Raw genomic sequence first — 26,148 nt, forward strand, 5'->3', positions numbered from 1 at the left:
TCCGTACAAAATGTGTTTAGCAATAGCTTCAAAGATACAAGCATCTTCCCAGGCAGCTGCTTCTGAGTTTCAAGTGGCATCACCTAATTTTTTTGCTTGGGCCAGAATCTTTTTTTTCCCCCACTTTGTCTTTTTTTTTTTTTTTCCAAATAAAAATTAGGTGCTGGGGTTTCACTCAAGGCTAGGCGCCGCCCTCTTTTAAATCAGAGAAATCATAACATTTTCTCAGAGAGGAGATATACCTCAATTTTTATCTTAAGAAAAAAGTTATTTTCTGTTCTTCTATATATACATTAAATGACTACCAATATATACCCACCGGTGTGTGTGTGTGTGTGTGTGTGTGTGTGTGTGTGTGTCCAGGCACGCGCGCGCTTGCCATTTCCGTAAACTTCTGACTCATCGTCTGAAGGACAATGATTGACTTTTTTCCACTTCACATAGCTGCTATGAATTGCTGCTCACAAGGATGGGCCTGTTTATTCACTCCGGGCATCGCTGGTAGAGCGCTAGAGTAAACAAGCCCCTGGTTCCCGGTGGCCGAGGAAGTGGGCGCCCTCTGTTCTCTCCCAGGAGCAGGGAAGGTGGGGCCAGGTTGTGGCCACCGCGTGCAGAGACCGCTTTTCTCAGCCACCGGACAACCGACGTTAGCCCAGGAGAAAGCCAGAAGCGCCATTGTGATGCAGCGGGATGGGTGGAGCCATCAAGTCTCAATTTAGATCGCTCTGCTTTTAGGCGCGCCCATTTCAGATTGCTAAACCCTGGCGCGGAGTGGGGGGGTGAAAGGCAGGCAGGAGGTGGCCAGCCACACCCCGCAGGGCGCACACTCGGTGGGCTGCAGACCCCGCCGCGGGCAGACGCCGAGATGCGCAGCCGGAGCCTCCTGAGCGCTGCCCACCTTCTCTGCGTGTGCGCCGCCGCCGCCGCCGCCGCCGCGCTGGCCGCCCCGGGGTAGGAGCGCGGGCCGGGGTAGGGTGCAGGGAACGCGGGGACGCGCGCGGCCTGCGGGACCCACCAGGGGGCTTCTGCAGTGTCCTTCTGCTGCGACAACTTGCCAAAGAACGTCGTCCTGGCTCTAGTCCACGTTGCTTTGCCTTTTGCCTCTCAACTTGTTGCTCCTAAGTAATGTGCCTCTTTTTTATTTTATTATTATTTTTTTTCCAGAGACTTTTCTAAACAGGATGTTTCTGCTGTGACACTGTCCGTGTGACTGAGGTGACTGGAGAGTGCCATATCGGAGATTGTAGAAAGATTAACAAGAAATTAGATAGTATAAAGCACTCCATTTCTAAGGCTTTTTTTAATCCTCAGGAAAGAAAATTATTATTATTATTATTATTATTATTATTATTATTATTATTATTCGGGGGTGATCATTTATAACTCAGGCTGGCCCCTCTAGGGAGCCTGGGCAGTGGTCCTGTCTCAGTAGCTTCTTGAGTGTCAGGGTGTTAGAAGTTTAGGTGTGCACCACCACATCCGGCCTCTTTGGGGGACTTAGATGCTTACTGACCTGGAGATTTCATGCTAGCATTTATTTTCAGATGGTGATTTCAATCATTCCCCCCATCTCTCTTGGGTGGATAGGCAAACACGAAGATCTGAGCAGGAAAAATCCCAATTCTAGGTGTGTGTGTGTGTGTGTGTGTGTGTGTGTGTGTGTGTGTTTCCTAATAACGTGGAGATGAGGTCATCTCTGAAGAGACTTGGAGACTTGCATTCTGCAGTGACTTCTGCATGTTTTGTTTCCCCCTTGGGCTCCTGTGCATTTGAACCGGTGGAGGAATTATGTTTTCTGTAGCGTTTCATGGCATTACCAAACGAAACAGCTGTGGCGCCATTCTAATTGTAATTACTGTAAGTGGAGTAGTGTGGAGACCTCACTCTTCCAGAGAGTGGGCACAGTGGAGGTGTGCAGGAGGAGAGGAGGGAGGGGAGACTGTGGCTGGGAAGTAAAATAAACGAATCCATTTAATTAATAATAATAAAAAAAAACACCTTTGATTTTCTTTTGTTGGTCACTCTTCAGGTCCCGCTTTCTGGTGACAGCCCCAGGAATCATCAGGCCCGGAGCCAATGTGACAGTTGGCGTGGACCTTCTGGAACATAGCCCCCCACAAGTCACTGTAAACGCTCAGGTGTTAAAGAAGGTTTCCAACAGAACGGTCCCCGTCCTAGAAGCAGAGGGAGTCTTTGAAAGAGGTAAGATAAACTGGGCCGTCTTACGTCCATAGCTGGAGTGTGGTGATAGAGCCATGGGTTCGTTAGCACAGCAGAGGGACACACGTTTTCAGCCATTTCCAGAATGCCCGTCTGATTCTCAGGCCTGGGAAGTCTGAAATTGTCCCTGAGTGTTCTACCAAGTGGACAAAGACCCAGCCAGGTTCCTTCCACACGTGGCTTCATCACATCTCATCTCCTGAGACTGCAGGGGAAGAACACCCGGAGTTTTCTACGTGGGAGGTGTTTGGGGGCCAGGCCTGGAAATGGTGCTTGCCACCACTGCTCATGGACAGACACCAAGGAGGCCGGAAGTGCAGGCTAGAGTTTGCCCCAAGAGCCACGGGCAGAGCTAAATGCTTGTCTCACATCATGCCAAGCTTATTGGGTGCGGTGGATTTTACTAAATAAGCCAGTGGGAAGGACGAGAAGAGCGATTTGGTTATGTGGAATAGTAGACCCAGTGTTATTGAGCAAAAAACCCCCAATGACTTAAAAATGATGTGAATATGTGGAAAGTGGAAGGGGGCCGTGTGAAAAAGTATCAACTTTTTATAAAAAAAAAACCCAACATCTTTTGTTTCGAGTTTGAATTCTAATCTGGTTCAGGATTATATTGGGCCCAGGAGTATCCTTTTTTTCCCCCTTCAGTATTAAGGGAAAATTAAATCTAGGGGTTATTAATTAATATATAAAACATCCTTTTCTCATTAAAATGGATATTTATTATGTTTTTTTCCTGGCTACAAGAGCACTATTTGCCCAGTGAGTTCCAATTAAATGGCACCCAAATGTTAACTAAAAGTGTATGTATACCGGAAACTGAAGTATAAATTCCTCTGTTGTTGAGTTATTTACTTTTTTTTTTCCCCCCCGGAGCTGAGGACCGAACCCAGGGCCTTGTTTTTGCTAGGCAAGCACTCTACCACTGAGCTAAATCTCTAACCACAACCCTGAGTTATTTACTTTGAAATCATGTACGAGTACATAATGCAGGGTGGACGGGATTCCTTTAATCCCAGCACTTGGGAGGCAGAGGCAGGTGGATCTCTGAGTTAGAGGCCAGCCTGGTTTACAAAGGGGGTCCCAGGACAGCCAGGACTGTTACACAGAGAAACCCTGTCTCAAAAAAAACCAAAAAAAGAAAAAAAAAAAAAAGTATCCATTACCAGTATAGAAATTGGAAGACATCATCAAATGGGATGAAAGTTTCTGCATACCTGTGACTCTTTCTCTACAGGAAGTTGGCTGGCTACAGGAAATTTAAGCTGGGGTTAAATTCAGAAGAGGGTTATATGTGCTGGGGCTAGGCTGTTTTGTGTATGTGTGTGCATTCACATGTGTGCCTTGTTTTTTTGAAAAGGATTGGTCATAGACCAGGATCTTGCTCCTAAGAGCTACTGTGATTCTAAACAGGCCACTTAACGGTTCTGAGCATCATCAGGTTTCCTCATCAGCGAAACAGAGGTAACACACCTGGCCATCTTGTGCAGTTACCAAGTTAAAATTTTTACGTATGTGGTCCTGCTAGGCATTTGTTACACAATAGCTGCTAGCATTAGTAGTGATAGCCCTAAAGAAGCAGACATAGGAAGCATATCCCTTCACACATGGGGGCAGACCTTAATTTCTATCATTAGACTTAGCATTTCCGAGAATGAGCAAACCTTGTTTGAGGTAGTAGCCAAAGTCACACTGGAAGATGTGTCAAGTCAAAGGAGATAGTTCTTAAGCAGCTTCATCTTCATTATTTATTCATCAGGAAGGTATGATTTTTGACGGCAGTTTCCCTGGAATGTACAGGGAAAACGTGAATGATTTTGACAAATATTTGGGCTTTGCTTGGACATTTACACACTCTTGTTTCCTGTTTTAGATTTAGCTGTGTTTTATTTATTTTGGGTGTATGAGTGTTTGCCTGCATGCTTGTGTGTGCACCATGTACATGCAGTGCCTGAGGTGGTCAGAAGATGGCATCAGATCTGGAACTGATGTTGCGGACAGGTGTGAGCCACCATGTGGGTGCTGGGGATTGAACCCAGGTCCTCTGGAAGAGCAGCCAGTTCTCTTAACTGCTGAGCTATCTCTCTCTCCAGGCCCCCTCTTATTTTAGAATTCTGCTCTTTCCCACACTTTATCACTTTCTCTTCTATAACAAATAGCAACTGCATTAGAGATTCATATTATGGCTTGGTTTTAATGTCATTATTAAAAAAATTTTCTTTGAGGAGCATCCCTCCTATGTTCAAGGTTAGAATGGAAGACCCTGGACCAGAGTGGACCTTTAAAAAGGAAAGTGGGGAAATGCTGCTTTCCCCACCCTGTGCCTCTTACTTTTGTTGACTTATCAGGCCATTGAAACTCATATTGTTAGAGGCACTCTCCCTCTTTGAAAGGAGGATCTTACTCTACAGTGGGAGGCTGTTAATTGTTCTCTGGAGCAGATGCTTCCTGTAAGGTTAGGGCTTAAGGATGAAGACATTCCTGCCTCCCTTTCCTCACATCCTTTGCTTTATCTGCCTGCTGCAGTCATGACAGCATGCAGATGAATGAGGGCTTCTGAATCTGCAGGGCCTGAATCTTTATAGAATTTGTGTTTTATTTTTTCCCATTACATACATTCAAACAGGTTCATTTTCAGTCTGATTAATTCATCAGTTTCTTCACGTATAGGTTTTAATAGAGAGTTATCATCTAGCAGAGCTAAGGAGAGAGATGCCTTTGAGAGATAGAAAAATCCCTGGGCCAGGGCTGTGTGCCACAGCACAAGCATGTATTTCTAAGCTTAATTTGCATCAGAAATACTATCATTATTATTAACAGATTCAGATTGCACAATGGGCTTAATTTTAATTATTTTGGTGGGTTTTATTTTAATATGTGTGTTTTAAGACAGGTCACATCTATTCCAGGCTGGCCTTGAACTCCTTATGTAGCTGAGGTTCACATTGAACTTCTGATCCTCCTGCTTCAGCTTTCCAAGTGTTAGTTACCACTCTTGGGATGTCCTTGAAATCAGCCTTCATCTTCCTTTCCCTTTTCCAACCTAAACAGTTTGTTTAGAAGCTCCCACTATTTTTTTCAAACAAAATTTACTTCAATAACAAACAGCAACCTTTCCCTCAGTCAAAGAATTCATTGCCACTGGTTCTGTGTAAATCTGGTTTAAGAAAAAAGCCTGAACTGGAGATGCCATCTGAAACATGGAGCTCCAGTTTGGGAGCTCTGCCTGGTTTTTCTAGTGAGTCCCTGCTCATCTGGAGGCACTGTTTCTTTATTGGTCTCTTTGAGACAGGGTCTCACTATATATCCTTGGCTGGCCTGGGGCTCAATATGTAGACCAGGCTGGCCTTGAACTCACTCACAGAGCTCCTCCTGCGTCTGATTGCTGAGTGCTGGGATTAAGTTGTGTGCCACCACCCCACACTGTTTATTTTTTGCGTTGCTTGGGTCTTTGCCTTCCCTTTGAAGAATGGATGAAATGGGCTCCTTATCTGTGTCCTCTGATAACTTGCTTTTTGATTTTGTGCTAAACTCTTGGTGAATTAAAAGAATCTGTTTATTTTATTTTATTTTTTTTTAATAAGGAAAACTCTGGGGCTGGAGAGGTAGCTCAGCAGTTACAAGAACCTGCTGCTTTTGCAGAAGACATGAGTTCTGTTTCCAGCACCACCCACATTGGGCATCTGTAATTCTAGTTCCAGGGTATTCTACACCCTCTTCTGGACTCCTTGGGCAAGTGTGTAAAGTAGTTAAAACAGAATTTGAAATATTACAATTGCCCTCCCATACAAGGTATTAGCTGGAAAATGAAAGAAAAATCATGCATCCTAGTTAGGATGGTCATTTGGTGGGGACAATACTGTCAAATGTACCTTTCATCTGCGTAGATCAAGATCTGTCCCATGGATTTTATGAAAGTACATTAATTAGTGTAGTGTGTAGGCGGATCCCAGGGCAGGTTGTTACAGGCAGCTTTGGAAGGAGAACTTAGCCTAAACCTGTAGTTACATGAGAATGACTTCTAAAGGGTGTAGGTTCTTCGTTTGTGTGTCTTTGCTGTTGTGTGGGATAAATATTAGTAGGGTAGACACTGGGGGCCAAAGGACCTCGACATGCTTGGCTTTGGAGCCAGATTATGTGTTGCAGGTGCTGGCTGTTCCTTCTAATGGTTTTTTGACTGTGGGGCATGAGGACTGCAGCAGGCTTTAATTTCATTATCTGATAATAATGATTTCTGACTTAGCACGATTATGTGCTTATTGTGAGGACTGAATGAAGAAATATTTACTTAGCAGGAAATAGTAGCTACACTTCAAGAAAATAGCTAGTGTTATTAGAGGAGAGTATTAATAATTTATGTCCAAGGTGATTGTTAATCTCCTATGGAGATGACCCTGAACTTGGGACTCAATAAAAGGCATTTACATCATGGGAATGGGAAGGCATATAGCACATTAAGTACTGTTTGTTTACAATGCCAAGCACAAAGCATTTCATTTCTACTACCCAATGAAATAGGCACTATGATGCTAATTTGGAGACTGAAACTAAGAGAGAACATTGAGTTTCCCTGACTTAAACAAGTCAGTTAGTGCATGATGAAGCCTGAACCTGAGGTTGGTTCTGTCTGGGTCACAGATGGAGGTATATTATATTTACCTTCCTCTAAACCATCTTTGGATTTGCTGGCAGTAGACTAGACTTACATCTAGACCCAATGTGGATCTAAGGAACTGCAGGTTGAGTTGGGCCTGGTGATACACACCTGTAATCCCAGCACTTAAAAGGCTGAAGCACAAAGATGGAATTTGAGGCCAGCCTGGGCTACGTATAGAGACTCTGTTCCAGAACACAACAAAAAAATAGTGACAACAACAATCACAAAAGAATTGAAGATGGAGTGTCACCTTCTCTCTGAATTTAGTTATGACCACTGTGGGGTTTTGGACCTGGAAGGGGACATCAGAGTTAAGTCAACTCAGTTACCTAATTTGTGGCTGAGGAGAGGCCTGGCTTCTGAGGCCCTGCCCAAAGTCTAAGTGCTTGTTGCTGGCAAAGCTGGAAATGAATCCTACTTCTCCAAATCTCCAGCCCAGTGTTTTTTCCACTGTCTTCTAGAAAATTCTCCTACCATATTCGGAAGCTGTGTCTAAGATCTAGGATATGTTTATAAATGTCCATTCTTCTTACATGGGAGGAGAGAAAAAGGCGAGCGAAGCTTACAAACCCCTGAGTACCGTGCAGTGTCCTGTTTTCGCTCAGGGTGGAGTCGCTCTTGATGGACTGCTGAGTGAGAAGCAGCGGGAGAATTAATTGGCCAGGGCACACTGGAGATCTGAATTCCATCGCCGCCTTGTTTCCCAAGGCGTGAATTGCACTTACAAAGTGTAGATTCGCGGCCGCCCTTCAGACACGGCTGAGGTCCAGGGGCCCAAGCTTCCTCTACCATCATCTCAGATGATTCTCAACAACATTCAATGAGAACACCTACCTGCCAGGGTCTCCCAAATTGTAGTTGACCAAGTTTGGGAAAGCCTGGGAGTGAGAGGCAAGCCCTGGCAAGCTTGATGACTCACCTACTCTGAGAGAAGGCCCCTCCTGATAAATTTCGATGCTTGCTTTTCAAGTACCCCCCCCCCCACTTTAAGCATTGGTGTTACTTTTTAGTACTAAAATAACATGTTTGGGGGTTTAATTGTGAATCAGTGATTGAAGTTGAAAGTAAACACAGAATTCTTTTAACTGCAAGTTAAACATGCGTTGCTCATCTAACACTGAGTCACTGTCCTCATGACTCACCGGAGGGCCGTGGTGGAAATAGAAAGCAGATCCTGTAAGAATCTGGGATGGGTTGCTGTTGAGTCTTTATATTCTGTTAAGTCGGCCTTGTTATGCTAAAACTTGTCATGTTTTCAGAGATGTTTCTTTTCATCAATTTAATATTCCGTGGATGAATGAAGGGTGAGGAATAAGAGGAAGCATAACATTGGAAGGTCTGGAAGAATAATGCTTGAAGTTAAAAGTGCAAAGCTGAATGAGTGCAGAGGCTTACACCCACAACTTGGGAATGCTGAGGCAGGAGGATTACCATGCATTTGAGCCCAGCCTGGGTTACAGAGTGAGACTTTATTTCAAGAAACCAAACTCGTCAGGCCATGGTGGCCCATGCCTTTAATCCCAGCACTTGAGAGGCAGAGAGAGGTGGATCTCTGTGTTTGAGGCCAGCCTGATCTGTAGAGTGAGTTCAAGGACAGCCAGGGCTACACAGAGAAACCCTGTCTCAGAAAACTCAAAAAGCAAAACAGACAAAACTAAACGAAGAACCCAAATGCTACCCTCCCCAAAAGAGTGCAGAGAGGTTGGTCAGTGGGTGCTATAGTATAGGTACCTGGGAGGAAGAATCCCTGAGGAGCTGTTTCTCAGTAGAGTGACTAAATGCAGCATAATGGATTGCACATCAGAAAGCTATAAAAGGTGCCAGTTAGGTGGTTGAGCAGATAAAGACATTTGCCACCAAGTCTGAAATCCTTAGTGTAGTCCCTAGGACCCACCCACACGTGAGAAAGAACAAGCTGTCTCTACAAAGTTGTCCTTTGATCTCCATACACGATCTGTGGCACACACACACACACACACACACACACACACACACAACTTAAAAATGTAAAAAAAAAGCTGGGTGGTGGTGGCTTATGCCTTTAATTGACAGGCAGATCTCTGAGTTTGAGGCCAGCCTGGTCTACAGAGTAAGTTCCAGGACATCCAAAACTACACAGATAAACTTGTTTTGAAATCCCCTTCTCCCCTAAAAAAAAAAAAATCTACAAGATGATCTTGAAAGCTTAAACCATAAAGAACTGACAAATGTTTAATCTATGATTTAAAATTTGTACAATCTATTCATGCATTAAAGCTTCACATTGTATTCCACGAATATGTATAATTTTAATGTATCCCTTACATTAAATAAAATTTGTGGCTTGGAAGATTGGACCAGTTCTAGTCTCACACACTGAGTGTACCCAGAAGGGGAGGTGTATTTCCTTCCCATATGTGCAGATGAAATTCAACACAGTTTGCAAGCAACATTTTTTTTTTTCTCATTGACTCTGCACAATATTGTTGTTACCTTCTACTTTTAGAGGGCTGCAGATGCTCATTCATAACCCCCCTCCTTGGCTGTGACATATTTGGTGTTTGGTGGGAACCATTATTTTACACTTTAGAGAAGGGAAGCGTGTGCTGGAGGAAGGAGCTGACTTCCAGGGCGGCGGTGGGAGTGGCCGTCCCGAGAGGTGGAGAGTGGTTTCTGCAAAACATGCTTCAGTTTGTCTCTGTGAGTCTGTGAGAGTGAGTCTGGGGAGGCAGCCAGGTGGAGGCATCCGACAGGTGGTCTTGAAACTGTAGCTGGGGAAGGAATCCAAGGCCCTGTTTTCATAGAGAATGCTAGAATTTAAGATACCAAGATGTCCTGGGCTGCACGAGAGAGACAGCTTCTAAGAAGAACGCCGATGATGACAAGCTTGGGCGAGGAGACAGTCACCTGAAGGCAGGCAGGAGTCCGGTGGCTGGAAGAGGGCGTTTCATCTCCGAAAGCCAGGGGAGAGAGAGAAGAAAGTTCCAGGCAGACAGCTTATTTTTGTTCTTCTTGACGCACTCTCACCAGGTAGCCCAGGCTGGCCTCAAACATGAGATCCTCCTGCCTCTCTTTCCTTCCTTCCTTTCTTTCTTTCTTTCTTTTTTTTTTTAGATTTATTTATTTATTGTGTATACAGAAGAGGGCACCAGATCTCATTACAGATGGTTGTGAGCCACCATGTGGGTGCTGGGAATTGAACTCAGGACCTCTGGAAGAGCAGTCGGTGCTCTTAACCTCTGAGCCATCTCTCCAGGCCCTGCCTCTCTTTTCTGAGTGTTGAGATATACAGGTGTCTGTTCCCACCCCAGTACCACTTTTTTATTTGATGAAAGAGAAGACTGCAGAGTATGGGTAAGGCAAGAAATATTTTTCTGAATGAAGGAGTAGAATTTGAGGAAGACTTTTGAATAGCTATAACCTTCCTCTTAACTGTGTAGATCTTTCTGCCTTCTTCTAGGTGGGGTAAAGGAGAGGAATGTCATAAAGAAAAACAGGTGTTGAGCTCTTCCCTGGTGGTGCCCTAGACTAGGCCACTGCTGGATTGGAACAAAAGGGCTGGGTGGTGTGTGTGTGTGTGTGTGTGTGTGTGTGTGTGTGTGTGTGTATAAGGACAAAAAGAAAAGGACTGATAAAATAAAATAAAAAAAATTTAACAAAAAAAAAAAAGAAAGAAAAAAAAGAAAAGGACTGGCCAGGCAGTGGTGGTACACTCCATTAATCTCAGCACTTGGGAGGCAGAGGCAGGCGGATCTCTATAAGTTTGAGGCCAGCCTGGTCCACAGATCGAGAGGACAGCCAGGACTATGCAGAGAAACCTTGTCTCAAAAATGAAAAAAAAAAAAAAAAAAAAAAAAAAAAGAAGGGCTGTTTGTGATGGAGGTATGCCCCCCTAGAGGTGCAAGGGGATGGGATGTAAGTTTGTTCCCCCATGATTGCTAGTGTGTGAGGTGGCATTCTGACTCACCATATTTTAGTCTGGGCCAAGATAACAATCACACAAGGGTACAGTGACAGGGCTTGAGGTGGAAGACTGTGCTGGGTCCCAGCCTGGCTCTCTCTTCTCCTCTTTACTTTTCATAGGAAAGTTCTTGGAATTGACTTTCTTTAGACAACTCGTGTGTATTGCTTGTGCAAACTGATGTATTTCGTGATGCCATTCTCACACACATCTGTCATGCTCACTCTCCCCTCTCTTGTCCCTGTCCCTCCTGGTTGTCTCCTTTCTCTCTCAGTCGTCCCCTTCCTTCATGTCATGCGTGTAGCATCCGGGTTTCACACAGGAGGAAAGCGCATGGTGCCTGTCTTAGGTGTGGCCTCAGTTTGCCTGCCAGGCCCTGGCCGAAGGATCTCCAGGATCTAGCGGGGCAATAGCAGTGGGTAACAAGTGGGCAGGCCTGTGGGGCTTTTGGCTCTGAGGAAGTGATTCCCGAACTGAAGTCTAAAAACCAGACTGAGTGGTGAAGAAGTTGGCCTAAGTGAAGGAATGTTGTTTAAGAATACCTCGTAGCTTCCTTGTAGCAGGAGCAGTTAGGGATTTATGTTTATGAAAATATAGCTACAGGATAGTTTAGCATGACTCTGTTGAAATGTGTTAAATATCTTAAGGACTATAAAGAAGGCATTCATTATATTCACTATTTAAAATATTTACTGTGTGCCAAACTCTATGAGATTATGTTGTACTGACTGTTTTGGAAATAATACCTGGGTCTGTACTGTCCTATTGGAGGCACAGTGGGTCAAAATGGGCGTTCTAGAGCCATGTTAGAACTGAACTCTCTTTTTATTTTATTTTTTCTTTTTTGACTTTTTTTTTCCCCCAGAGCTGAGGATCGAAACCAGGGCCTTGCGCTTGCTAGGCAAGCGATCTACCACTGAGCTAAATCCCCAACCCCTTCTTTTTCTTTTTGAAAATTTAATTGATTCATTTATTTTACATTCCAACTGCAGCCTCCCCTCCCTCCCTTTCCTCCCACTCTCTCCCCCCTCCCTCTTCCTCCTCCACCCCTCCTGGTATTTGCTCAGAAAGGGGCAGGCCTCCCACAGGCTTCAGCAAAGCATGGCATAAGACGAAGCCCCTCCCCCTGTATTCATGCAGGGCAAGGCAATCCAGCATGAGGAATGGGTTCCCAAGAGCTAGGCAAAGTGTGGGAGACAGGCCTGCTCCAGTTGCTGGGAGTCTCACAAACAGACCAAGCTACTCAACTGTCACATATATGCAGATGGCCTAAGTTGGTCCCATGCAGGATTCCTGGTTGTTGGTTCAGACTCTGAGTTCCCATGAGCCAGGCTAGCCATTTCTGTAGGTTTTCTTCCATGTCCCTGGCCCACCTGGCTCCTACAATCCCTCCTCCCTCTCCTCAGCAGGACTCTGGATCTGAGCCCAGTGTTTGGCTACGGGTCTCTGAATCTGCCTCATCAGTCACTGGATGAAGGTTCCCTATGACAATCTCTGTATGTGTTTCTAAGCCAAGAATCCTACCTGACTCTTGCTTTTCCATTTGTACTGAAACTTAGTTTAAATTTTTCTCACTTTTAGTGAGTTTCTGCTTGACTTTATTTCACTGAGCCACATACATGGGATGAAACATTATGTGTGAATGTCATATTTATCAAAATATTTATAAGCAAAAGGAGGCAGGAAAAAAAACAAAAAACAAGAAGAATATGAAAGAGTCCAAGGGAGGGTTTAAAAGAGATTGTGAAATATTTGTATTTTCTGTATTGACTCAATTAATTAGTGTTTTTTTTTCATTTGTTTGCCAAAATGACATTAAACAGTTAAAAAGAAACACTGTATTTTTAAAGTTCTATTTTCCACATATTTGTGGTGGAAAATCGTCCTCCTTTTGCAGTTCATCTGGAGATGAAATAACTTCTGCATAAATAGAGAATATTTAATAAACTGGTAAAGAGGTAAAACATATTAACAGCGGGGATAACCATAAGTTTATTTTTGCACATGACTGCATAGCAAAGAACTGCCAAAGATATTATGCCTGCCTCAAATATTAAGTTGGGCAAATACATGGTGGAAAAATCCTTTTTTTTTTTTCATAGAAAGTATTTCTGGCCCTCGTTTATTTCCAAATGTACACTATTCTTTCCGGTCAGTGATTCTCGGAGCTGGTTGGTGGGGACAGCTTTCAGGCAGCAGATGTACTACAGAGTACGTTTCAAGAGTTAAGGAAGAGGTTCGTCCTTGTGTATGCTTATTACACAACTTAAAAATAGTCTTGACTCTATTTGGAAATCAAATGGCCGGTTTTTCAGCGGTGCCAAGTGTGAAGTCAGCAAACAAGGCTTCTTTTGAGGTGCTGAGGGGCAGAGGCAGCAGTCTGGAAGGCGCTGCGATGGCCTCTCTCTGCTCATATGTGAAAGTGACCTCAGGTTCCAGTTGCCCAGAACAAGGAACTGTAAAAACCTTACATCACAGAGTATATCCTCAGTGGTCGAGAGAGTGTGTCTTGCCTCTCAATAGCCATTGCCCTTGTTTGAGTGGAACCTGACCAAAGGAGAAATGAAAAATGTTCCCAAAGGTTTGCAAATACTTCCTCTCTCTCTCTGTCTCTCTGTCTCTCTTTTAAAGATTTATTTATTATGTATACAATGCTCTGTCTGCATGTATGCCTGCAGGCCAGAAAAGGATGCCAGATCTCATTACAGATGGTTGTGAGCCACCATGTGGTTGCTGGGAATTGAACTCAAGACCTCTGGAGAAAACAGTCGGTGCTTTTAGCCTCTGAGCCATCTCTCAAGCCTGCAAATACTGTCTCTTAACTGTTAACTAGCAACGGCAGAGAAAGGGGCTATTATTTCCCAACTATCCTGCCTCCCCCTCCCCCCTACTTTTATTGTAAAATCTTTTGACTTTCAAATAAGTCTGGTGCTAGGACTTAGTAAGTGCCTAAGAAATTCTAAGATGTACTTTTAAATCTGAAGAGAAAACAACAGCAACAGCAATAAATAACATTAAGCATTTACAGTTGACCTTTCAATAAGGACTCATGAGATTAGTGGTAGGCTTCTAGTGTGTCTGTCTACACAGTGTCTGAGATGCCCCCTATATCCAGCAGGAGCTAGAGTCTGGACTGGGACCTCTCTGCCTCTGGACTCTCATGGCTGGCTCTGTATCCTTCCTGGTTCTGGGACTGAAGTGGTCATAGGTCTGTAGTGGGACCCAGGCAGGCAAATCCTCCAGTTTTGCTCTCATGAGAAACCCTTCAAAGGTCTGAGTTGACTAAAAGCTACACCCCAAACAAGACAAAACAACCGAATGAGTGCTACTGTGGAGTGAGATTTCTATCGAGCCTGTTAGGAATTGCCAGCGTGCTTGCCCTCCGGTTAACCAGTGTAAGAGATTCATTTATGGCGGGTTCCCAGCGGCTTTCCTCTTACCCTTGCCTGATGTCACTTGGGTAGAAATCCATGCCCACACCCCCACCCCTCCTCAGTCTTTGTAAATCTGGTGGCCGTGGGAGGTGGCCTGCGCGTCAGACCAGAGGAGAGAGGAAGCACATGGTTTCCGACATTCCCTGGGCTGACAAAATAGCCGACTCTAAACATTTCTCCTGAGGCGATGAAAACGGAGTCCCTCTCGGGAATGGGCTGTGGGGGAGCAGCTCTCTGCAGTTCAGCTTTTCGTTCTTGATTCTGCCGTGGGAGTCTGTGGTGGCTGCTGGCTTCTAGCAACTCACATCCACTGCAGGAGCACAATTCTATCATCTAAGCTGTAGGGTGTGTTCCCGCCCTCTGAATCTAGGGCTTTGTGGGCCTGTGGATTTTTTTTTTTTTTTTCAGGACAGGGTTTCCTTTGTGTGATTGTCCTGGAACTTACTATGTAGATCAGAGATCCACCTGCCTCTGCCTCCCGAGTGCTGGGATTAAGGGCGTGCACCACCACCGCCCAGCTGCTAGGTAATCTTGTTTGTTTCAAATATTTATTTGAGCAAAGCAACTCCCGGGTGGCTTCTCCAGTCCCAGAGAAGTCACATGCCCAAATGAAAGCAGGGAGCTTATATAGCCTGTAGGCGAGGAGGCATGATGGTGAGTCCGCCACAAGCTGGGTTTGGTCCAGGACTTGTACTTAAAGCTGAGACTGCCCTAGTGGGCTGGCACCCTCAGGAGAGGGAGCTGCAGTAGCTGCCAAGAGTGTAGAGTGGACTTGTGGTGTCTTCCCGCTGTTTGGAGATTCTCTGAGTGGTCGGGGTTTGGAGAGAGAGGAATGGGGTTTTCTGGATCATGCAGGGGAGAGCTGGGGGTTCCAACTGAACAACACACACACACACACACACACACACACACACACACACACTCTAAATATAATTATATAATTTCCTTCTTCCCTTTCTTCCCTTCATCCCTTCCCATGTACCCTTTTGCTCTCTCCAATGGATGGATTCTATGTGACTGTCTTAAGATTTAACGTTCTGCCCTCTTATGTTCTCTTTGCATAGTCTCTCTACAGCTATATTCATGGTTATATAGTTCTGTTCCCAAATTCATGCCTGGGAGGACTACCTTATTCCTAAGTGTGTATAAAGAATGCCCGTTAGCGTATTTCAACAACTTTAAAAAAAAATTTTGTGAAGTAAGTTATATTTACATATCTTTAAAAGGTTTTTTACCAAATATATAGGCTGCTGATACAGCCTTTCAGTTTCACTTAAATTCAGCACAGAATTTATGTATCCCATGAGAAGTGAAAGCTTAATGAACATAGATTGTTCGTGTATAAACTATGTTTGGACCCAACAGGTATGAAATCGGCATGTCAGAAAGACGCCTGCATTTCCATGTTATTGCAGCATAACTCATCCAGGTGGCAACAACCTCAGTGTCAGTGAGCGGATAAACGGCAAAGGAAGATAATGTGAATTTTCACAGTGGAATATCGTCTTCCTCGAGAAAGGAACCCTGCCATTGGCAACGGCATGGGTGAATGTGAGGACAGAGCTGTTTTATGACTCGTGGTCTTCAAATGTTGAGCCTAAAGAGATGGGGAGTAAAATGGTGGTGATCTAGCAAGGGGCTTCAGGGGAGATGTTGGTCAAAGAACAAAAGATTCCAGTTAGACAAGAGGAATAAGTTCCAGGGTGCATCATGGCAGAACGATCCCTACTGGCATTTTTATGTCCTCAGAAATTGCCATGAGTGAAAGGTTCTAGCAGCAAATACGAGCACCTGTGAGGTAATGCACCTTGAATTAGCCATTCCACAGGTTATAGATGTATCAAAGCATCATATTGTCCACCACAGATTTATTTAATTTTTTTCCCGTTAAATAGGATAATGAAAGCCATCAAAAGATAATAGTCAAAGTGGCCCCATCTCATAGTTGCCCTCTCCCGGCTCAGGGCTCTGCCTAGCCAGCTCGTGGCTTTGGTGGGGTCCCAGTGCCCTGCCCTGCTATGCATTTTCTTCCCTGTTTCTTCTCCTTCCTCACCTGACTGATGCCTCCTATCACACAGCACTAGAGGTCAGGGTTAATTTCTGAGGTACCCCTTCAAAGTGCTCCTTGTCCTCAGTCACTTTTCCCACATTTTATCCAATGTCCTCTTATGTCAGACTCCTGTGCAGGAGTGCTTACAGTCATTAGATAAGCTGATCTATGGTGGGTAAGAATGGTGGTGAATTGCCGGATGGTCCCTGCAAACCTGTTCATCTTCTCTTGAGTTTACCAGAAGAGTGGTGTTTGAAGTGGATGTGCACACATCTGAGAATATACAACAAGATTGTTCATAATAGTGAAGGCAGAAAATATACTAATTTTTACTCATTTTGTTTTTGAGACAGGTTTTTTGATATGCTGTAGCACGAATCTTAACAGGTTTTATTAATAAAATCAAACCCGGGGTCAGGTATTGGGGTGAACGCTGAAAGATCAGAGAAGCAGAATAAGCCACAACGACCTCACCTCGCCATTTCCTCAGCTGATCCTGTTTCCTCAGACTGGAAGCTTCTTAGTTCTCATCCAGAATAGATCTCAGCTGAACTGTTGCTCAAAAGCCTAAAAGCTTAACCAGGCTCTAGTTTACACATTAAATACCTTTCTACATCCTGCCATCACTTCCTGGGATTAAAGGCTCTTGTTACCTCGCCTAGCTGTTTCCAGTGTGGCTTTGAACTCACAGAGATCCAGATTTAATGCTAAGATTAAAGGCGTGTGTGCCACCATTTTCTGGCCTCTTTATCTAGTGGCTGTTCTGTTCTCTGACTCCAGATAAGTTTATTAGGGTGCACAATATTTTGGGGAACACAATATCACCACAATATACAGACCAGGCTGGTGTTGAATGCATTATGTAGTCCAGGCTAACCTCAGACTCAAGGTGACCTTTCTACCTTAGCATCCCAGGTGCTGGGGTTACAGGTGTGAGCCACAACACTCAGCTACTTCTGTTATTATTTTTGAGCAAGACTAAGCAATTTGCACTTTTGATATTTAATATCTCGAATTAGAAAGAATATGTATCCTACTTTATAAATGTAGATTGAGGGGTTGGGGATTTAGCTCAGTGGTAGAGCGCTTGCTTAGCAAGCAAAAGGCCCTGGGTTTGGTCCTTAGCTCCAAAACAAACAAACAAACAAATAAAAATAAAAAAATGTAGATTGGTATTGGCAATAAATGCCACATGCTTTACTGATGATATGCTTCCTCATATACACTTGGGAACTCTGCTACAGAGGCAAGCTGATATCCTGATGGATGCCTCTCCAAGCTCTCTTATACTTTGATGAACACCAAGTGTTGCCTATGTGTCCTGAACCATTCTGAATATTGAAGGCAACAACAGTCTTTCCACAAACCACTGTGTGAGTTTGGAAAAAATATTTTATGAATGAAAAATACTAAGAATAGTAAGGAGAGGAAAAAGACAGATATGATGTGTTGTTGAATTGAAAAAATACATGATGTACTGAGCTGGAGAATCAGGTCCAAGGAGAGGGCAGGAAAAGAGCAGATTCATGATAGAACCCTGAGTGTGGTCTGAGTTCAGAGCCTGTTGTTAATTCCTGCTCTGTACTGTGCCATGTTCTATTATCTCCCTGCTCTCACATGGTAGACTCACATGACTTCTGAGAGGAGAGGGACACTGTGGTTCTTTTAATAAAAAGTTCTTCAATGAAAGAACCAAGGGCCTGTTATCATGTCTGATCGGAGCTTTGAATAAGTACTTTGTCAATTAACTCAAAACCATTTTTCCTTGAAATAAATGGATCTGATGAGAAATTGGCATGCGGTAAACTAACGGTCCTATTTTTAGAAAGTGCACATGAAAAATAGTCTGTACCACCCTGATCCTCATGAGTCACTTATGAGTCCCAGCTCACCCCTGACATGACTAATGCCTTCCTTTATCATGAGTATATGAGAACATGAAAAGTGAGCCTCACCGTAGGTGGAGCTCAGGGCAGAGCACATGCTGGATGGCATGAAGCCCTGGGCATCTATCCCTTGTACTGCAATCCCCAAGTAAAACAGATCAATAAGCTTGGAACCCCAGGTTTTCCCCATATCCTTTCTGGAGCATCCCTCAAACATCTGTAACCTTAACAGCACTAGAGCAGTGGAGACAGAGGGGCGGAGCTTACTGGGATTTGATCACTGGCTGATGACTTTTTAATCTGGCTCTTTGCCACAAGGACAGGTTACAACTTCTTGGTTGTTTTGGGCGTTTGGCCAAGTAAGTTTGTGGTTCTATCCATATCTCAAAGAGTGCTAAGCGTTTGGTAAGTCTGGTGCTGTAACATTATATTTAAATTTTGACAAATACCTTTTTCTTTCTTGATTTCTTTTTCAGGCTTTTTCAAGATTCTTACCCTTCCATCAGTAAGTATCCGTTTAAATTATTTGGTTCCAATAAATAAATAAATAAGTTAAAAAAATTGGTTTCAGAAATACATTTCAAGCCGGGTATAGTGGTACTGTGCCTTTAATCCCAGCGTTTGGGAGGTGGAGGCAGGTGGATCTCTGAGTTCAAGGCCAGCCTGATCTATAGAGTGAGTTCAAGGACAGCCAGGGTTACACAGAGAAATCCTGTCTTGAAAACAAACAAATAAACAAACAAAACAAAACAAAACCCTTAAAACAACCACAACAAAAAGAAATACATTGTAACTATGGCACATGTACCTTTTTATTGGCTCTTTATTTACATTGCTTGTGCATTTGGCTTGAGTTTAGTGCAGATTTCACATATTTACGAGCAATAATACTTTAGGGAGATTGGCTATTGTGTTCTCAGAACCCCTAGCGGGGATTTCTCTTCAGTAAACTGGAGTATTAGAGCACCTCCGTGTTTGCCCCACTTTCGCTTCAGTGAGTTTTTTTTTTCTTCCTTTCTTTGTGTTTTTAAAGACAGGGTTTTTCTCTCTCTATGCAGCCATGTACTCCTGGCTGGCCATGAGTTTATGGAGATCCACCTGATTCTGTCTCCTCTATGCTGGGATTAAAGGCGTGCATCACCACACCCAGAGGATTTTTACCTTTTTTTTTTTTTCCGAGACAGGGTTTCTCGGTGTAGTTTTGGAGCCTGTCCTGGATCTTGCTCTGTAGACCAGGCTGGCCTCGAACTCACAGAGATCTGTCTGGCTCTGCCTCCCAAGTGCTGGGAATAAAGGCGTGCACCACCACTGCCCGGCAGATTTTTACTTTTTTAAATTAACATTTAAAAATTACACAAAGTAGTTTTCCCTATGGGGGCTGGAGAGATGGCTCAGCGGTTAAGAACACTGACTGCTCTTCCAGAGGACCTGAGTTCAATTCCCAGCAACCACATGGTGGCTCACAACCATCTGTAATGAGATCTGGTGCCCTCTTCTGGCCTGCAGTCATACATGCTGTATATTAAAATATTTAAAAAAAAGTAGTTTTCACTATGATATTTTCATGCTTTTATACACTCTTATTTGATCATCCACCCTCATTACCCTCTCCTGTCCCCCTCCTATCCCTGCTCACCCCTTCCTGTTCTCAGCTAGTTTTCCTTTTATTTCCGTGTCTTGTTTTAGTGAGCCAGTGCAGACTCCATTTTTTTTTTTTTTTTGGAAGAGTGGTAGATCAGAGACTTTCTGAACATATTGGAAATCACCGCGTCAAGTCGCTGCTAGATTAGCAAAGCACATGCTGGCTTTGGATGTGAACTGGTGGCCTGGACTGCCATTGATAGCTCTCTAGGCCTGTTTTCTTTGTGAAATGGTTTTTAGCAGGAGAATCCAGTTGAAGGGTGGGTGTGGTATTGGATTGAGGGCTTATCTTCAGGTCAAATGATGTAGAACATGTCAACTGTTCAATATGGCTTCTGGCCTGTTCATACTCAAGGGTAGGATTTCTGCTGTTATTAATTCATTAAAAAAAAAAAAATGGTGGTATAGCCAGAAAGACACATGGTGAACAGGGTGAGGGAAAAGAAAGCATCCCAGAGGAGGGCCTGAGAGAGTGCATCAAGGAAAGAGACTTTGGCCTTTCATAGGCTGCTTGCCTCAAGCAGAGAAAGCATGGGAAAGCTTATCGGGGAGTCAACAGGTATGAGTGAGCACACACTTGGAAAGGAAGCGGCAAGGTGATGTAACAACTGTTGCTGAGAGAGACAGCTGTGGGGCGCGTGTCCCTCATCCCAGACACTCAGCGATCTAACTGAAGAACAGAGGGCAGGATTTTAAAGGAGAGAAAACATACTGTTCCGCTTCAGTGCCTGTGAAGGATATGTTTTCCCCAAGACTGCAATTCCTTCTGATAATGCTACGTGCTTAAGTTTTCTATTCTAACTTGTGATTACAACCTTTTTAAGGTAAAATGGCGAGACTTTGATATGTCTGGTCTTTCCCCACCCAGCTACCTCTGAACAGTGCAGATGAGATTTATGAACTACATGTAACTGGACGTGCCCAGGAAGGGATTTTATTCTCCAACAGGACACGCTTATCATTTGAGACCAAGAGAATGTCTGTCCTCATTCAGACGGACAAAGCACTCTATAAACCAAAACAAGAAGTGAAGTTTCGTGTGCTCACACTTTTCCCAGATTTCAAGCCTTTTAAGACGTCGCTGAACATTTTCATTAAGGTAAGTGGCAGACAGAAATAAGGAAGGAATCCATGCCATCTGATAAAGCTGTCTTGAGACTTCTGCTCATGTTACAGTAATTTCTTAGCATTTCACCTCAGAAAGGCTTCCTTTTGACATGGCGATCATCTGAATGGGAAGGGAGGTGGTGGAACCTGGGTCAAGGGTTGAGGCTATGGAGTCTGTTGTTCATATCTAGTGCTGGCTCCATCGCTGACCTTTCCATTCATCAGCTACTTATTGAACTCTTGTATTCCAGGAACTGACAGAAGGCATTGAGCAGATTAAACCCCTATTCATGTTGAATTCAGTTCTCAGTGGGTAACGGGAAGACTGATTAACGTACAAGCATGCACTTGAGGTGGTAGACATTCATGTATCTGTATGTAGGTGCATGACAGTGCATGGTAGGGAGAAGCAGAGAACCGGAGACAGGATAGAGAGAGAGAGTTCATCGTTAGTGCTTTCTCTGGCGTTGCCAGAGAAGAGCTGTGTGAGAGCAGAGCCCTGAAGAAAATACAAGAATGAGCAAATAAAAACCAGAGGAGTCAGCACATACCAAGGCCTGAAGCACACTGAAGAAATAGTAGGCCATTGGCACACGGAGATCGGGGAGTAAAGGGACAAGCATTAAGAAGTGATGTTAGCTCTAGGTGCTGGGTTGGAGGATTTGGCTCATGTTCAGTCTTGTTGGCTGTTAGATGGCCTGAATTTTACATGGAGTGAAATGAGAATGTAGAGAGCTGCACTTGACTTTCTGGGAAGGGTGCATAGAGACCTCCCTCTGTTAGGTCTGGCACTAAAGGATCCTACTGGCCTGGCCAACCTGCAGTGCTCTTGCCCAGGAGAGGATGTTTGTACCCAAGTTCAGTGCTTAGAAACAGTGAGCACGGGTGGCTAAAAATCCCCTTTGATCCTGGGTTGTAAGTTCAGGACATGGGTTCAAGTCTAACCACACTCCTCACTGCAGAGGCCAGGTTGCTATGAATGTCTGCTTTATTGTTTTCCAGTGGAAAATAGTGATTTGGAACAGGATGGGTTAGGCCGAAGTGGAGAAAGGCTTCTAGGGTAGCTTGTAAGCCAACTTGCCAAGAATGGCTTTGGCTAAGATGCAAGGTATCATAGTTCGGGTGAGATAGTTATCATCGCAGCATGTGGAGGGGTATTGGGCATTTCTGTGAGGCTCGAAGGCTATTCTCTATCCATCTTTCCTGTCTGAGTAACTGACCACAGGAAGGACAGGGGCCTCAGAGGCCTTTACACAGCTGTGGAGAAAGCATGCTCTATGTTGCCCTGAATTCTCTCCTACAGGCAGTTTAGCATTACAATATGGAAGTAAGTGGCTTCGACACTGTGGTGGCAGCTGGCACAGATGGCTTCTGCTTTATTTTTCTGGATATTCTGCTTTAAAATTTTGCTCTGAGTGCAGGCGAGTGACCTTGTGTGGATATAGTCGTTTCTAACTCAGAGGGTATGTCCTGTCTGAGTGCAGGTGAGTAAGTGTGGATACAGTTAGTGACGGCGTGGAGAGTGTATCCCGTGACTGCTTGGTCACTCTGGCCCTCCAGCCCCAAGAGCGACTTCTTGAAGCAGAAGTATTAGTTCAGCCTCCTTTTGCTCGAAGGACCATGACACCAATAGGAGAAAACCCCACCCACCCCCTAACTCCCCGCCAGAGATGCTGTGTTCCTTTTCCCTTAGGCAACACTGAGAGTTACTGTTTTAGTATTTCTTAAATCTTCGTCCATCTGATGGAAGAAGCCCAGCATTTCATTGTCTTTATTTCCTCAGTCACTTGACAGCACGTATCTATAGCCATTTGTATTTCTTCCTGAGACCTTTCGGCCCACAGCTCTCCCATGCACCAACCATGCTGCGGCAGGTACAGCAGAGGGAACTGCTGCTTACGATGCCTGACCCAGGAGTTTGTCCAAGAGACAGTGACCTGCCCATTCTTGACCTGCCTTTGGTCACTGGTTTTCAGTTTCTGGCTGCCACTACCTCCTCAGTTCTCAGCACCCTACTTACCTCCAACTTTTATACCCCTTCTCTAGGAGAAATTTTTTTTTTTTCTGGTTTCTAGTAACTGGACCAGCTCATTATGTTAGACAGAAGATAGAGAATAGGAAAACATGTGTGATCCTTGCTCTCAAGAGTTCACAGTGTAGCTGGAAACAAAGATTTTTTTTTAAAATAAAATATTAAAAGAAAAGACTTTGATCCATTTTACAGTATGTCATATTCAAGAAGAGTAAACTCCAGATGTGCACAGGCTATCCTCAAAGTAAACTCCAGATGTGCAGAGGCTGCCCACAAAGAGGTCACTGCTGCTGGAGGCTTATGCAGCAGACAGGAAGTTGAGCTTACTTTACTAGTAGACAGGAGAGGGAGGACGTTCCTTGCAGCAGAGTCCAGAGGTCTGGACTTTGGTGGTGAACAGCAAGCGAATCTGTACATTGGGGAGAAGATGAACCTTGGGTCTGCAAGTGTATAGTCTTCACTCTGTGGACAGAGCGAAGCCATCTCAGCTAGGGTTCTGCTATGATTATAACCGACACGGCTTATTTGCCTGGGTCTGTGTCAAGCATTTCAACCCTCTGCTTCCTTCTCAGACCCACTGTTCCAGATGAGAGTGGGCAAGAGTCAAAGGATGGGATTAGTGGCATTAGAGAGTGGGGCGTGGTGGGCATTGAGTTTGGAAAGGAGACAAACTAGAGAGAGACTGGGACAGAGTCAACAGGCTTAGAATGTGGAGATCAATGTTTGCTTAGATACTGCATGAAGCCGTTCTTGTCTGCGAGCTTATGGGAAGACTAAAGCATTTCCTGTGGACACCTGGTTAAATAGCTCTCTGGCATATTTGGCTGAGTGGAGAGTTGACATGGGTTTGAATTCTGAGTCCTGATCATGTGTTGTTGCTATGGTATGGGGCCATGACAGTCAATTACAGCTGTACTGAACCTCTCCGAGCAGTCAGCTTTTTCAACTATAAGGAGAGGTTACTCCTGCTCCTCTCTCTGCCTCCTCATTGTACCATTTCTACTTTCATATCACACATGCCTAGGGGCATAAACACACCACACACACACACACACACACACACACACACACACACCACTCCCTCTGTATTGAAATGTAGATTCCATGTATGAGAGAGAATGTGTTATTTGTCTTTCTGAGTCTGGTTTATTCATGAAGGAGAATTATAATTAGAGGCAAACTGGAGTACCCAGCACAGTGGGCCTTTAATGAATTGATGGTGCTGTCTCAACAGTGAGAATTAATTTCCTTCCTCCCTCTTTTTCAGTAAACACAGTCATTTTTTATGACATTTAAATACATGTATATCATTGCGTTTTGTTGATAGTTATCCTCCATCACACTTCCTTCTTCCCCTGGCTCCCTCCCCTCCCCTCGGGAGGCTTTCATGTTATATGTATGTGACATGAATATATATCTATGTATGATGGCCAAAGTAGTTTTTGTTCTTTTTCCTCTCATTTCTCTGACCTTTAGAATTCTTTCTCTTCCCCACATAGTACCATTTCTACATAAAACACACACACACACACACACACACACACACACACACACACACTCCCTCTATATTGAAATGTAGATTCCATGTAATTGTCTTTGTTAGTCTGGCTTATTTCACTTAACATATTGTCTTCAGTTGTTCTGTTTCCTCGTTAGCGGCACAAATGACAGAACTTCACCCTTTATTGTGTGTCTATACCATATCTTCTTTGTCCATTTCTATGTAGACGGCCATTTAGGCTGGTTCCATATCTTGGCTATTGTAATTAGTGCTCAATAAACATGGGTGTGCAAGTGTGTTGACCTAGATTCTTTCGGATGTATGCTGAGGAGTGGCAGAATCAGATCATGTGGTAATTCCAGCTTAGTTTCTTGAGGGCCCTCTATTCTGATCTTCATATTTCACTGGTTTGTATTTTCGTGGGGGTTTCCTTAGGCCACTGATGTAGATTTTCTGGGATGCATGCTGGCTGTGTGTTCTCTGTAGAAGGAACTATGGCATCAGGAATTAAAAGGCAGATCAGAATCAGTGTGGTCTCAGGAGAAGTAATAGGAAAGGAAGAAATTTTGATTTTTTTTTCCTTAGTGTTATAGAGCTGTCATTTTCCAAAAACTATGTGTTGTTACTTTTCTGGGTGCCCTGACAAAATACCTCTTAGGGGCACCTTAAAGAAGGGTTAATTTTAGTTCATAGTTTGAGGGTGCTGTCTGTCATGGCATGGACATGGTGGTGGTAAAAGCGGCGGCTGCCGTGGTGGCAGGAGTGAGAGGCAGCTGGTCACGTGACATCCTGTTGGGGCTGCAGAGGGAGATGAATGCTGCCTGTCTTCAGGCTTCCCTTCTCCTTTCCCCTTTGATTCAGTCTGGGTTGCGAGCCCCCTTCTAAGGTGGGTCTTCCGTCCTCAGCTACACCTTTACAGATCCCCCGAGGGGTGTATCTCTTGGTGGTTCCAAACTCTAATCCAGTTGACAATGACGTTTAACTCTCCTAGTGTCATTCTTTGGGGAAAGTTCTGGATTGCCTAGGGGAGGTGGGTACTGCCAGGCACCGTTCCCAAGTAGGAGACACTTGCACTTGGATAGCCTTCCACTGTTAACACACATGGTTTGGTTTTTGTTTTAGGATCCGAAGTCTAATTTGGTTCAACAGTGGTTTTCTCAGAAAGGTGATCACGGAGTTGTCTCCAAAACTTTTCAATTATCTTCTCATCCAATACTTGGTGACTGGTCCATTCAGGTTCAAGTGAATGTGAGTATAAATACATTTTTGGGGAGGACATCAAAATTATTCAAATTGTTCACGTGGAGAAATTTCTCCCAAGTTATTCTATGAACAGAAATAAATTATTATGAACATCGAGACAATTTAAGTGACTTATTGCTAATTTGCTATATTTCTTAATAGATTGGCCTCCATTACAGTCATTGTCCTTTTCCATCACAGGATGTTTGAAGGTTTAAGCATTTTGTCATTTTGTTCTAACACAGAATAAGTATTTGCTTATTAATCGTATGCATTGACTCTTGGAAGACTGAGAACTGAGCACAAAGCTGTTCATCTGGCACATTTTCCGTTTCAGAATAATGATTAAAATGAGTGGACAAACCTGCTTTGTTCTTGCGACAAGAAATAGTGGCTTTACAGAGTCACACTGACCTTGTTCCTCAGGCCTTTCTC

General features: G+C 44.0%; 1 protein-coding gene across 1 annotated transcript in view; it reads left to right on the forward strand.

Annotated features, from left to right (window-relative positions):
- Nucleotides 1-475: 475 nt before the first annotated feature.
- Cd109 (CD109 molecule) overlaps nt 476-26,148 on the forward strand; it is a 108,048-nt gene continuing 82,375 nt past the window's right edge. Inside the window, exons 1-5 of the mRNA XM_028879858.2 lie at nt 476-951; nt 2,030-2,202; nt 18,667-18,695; nt 20,700-20,930; nt 25,594-25,719. Coding sequence (XP_028735691.1) covers nt 866-951; nt 2,030-2,202; nt 18,667-18,695; nt 20,700-20,930; nt 25,594-25,719 — 645 coding nt within the window. The 5' untranslated portion in view covers nt 476-865. The remainder of the gene's footprint in view (nt 952-2,029; nt 2,203-18,666; nt 18,696-20,699; nt 20,931-25,593; nt 25,720-26,148) is intronic.

The sequence above is a fragment of the Peromyscus leucopus genome, chromosome 7, assembly GCF_004664715.2.
Source record: "Peromyscus leucopus breed LL Stock chromosome 7, UCI_PerLeu_2.1, whole genome shotgun sequence".
Lineage (NCBI taxonomy): Eukaryota > Metazoa > Chordata > Mammalia > Rodentia > Cricetidae > Peromyscus > Peromyscus leucopus.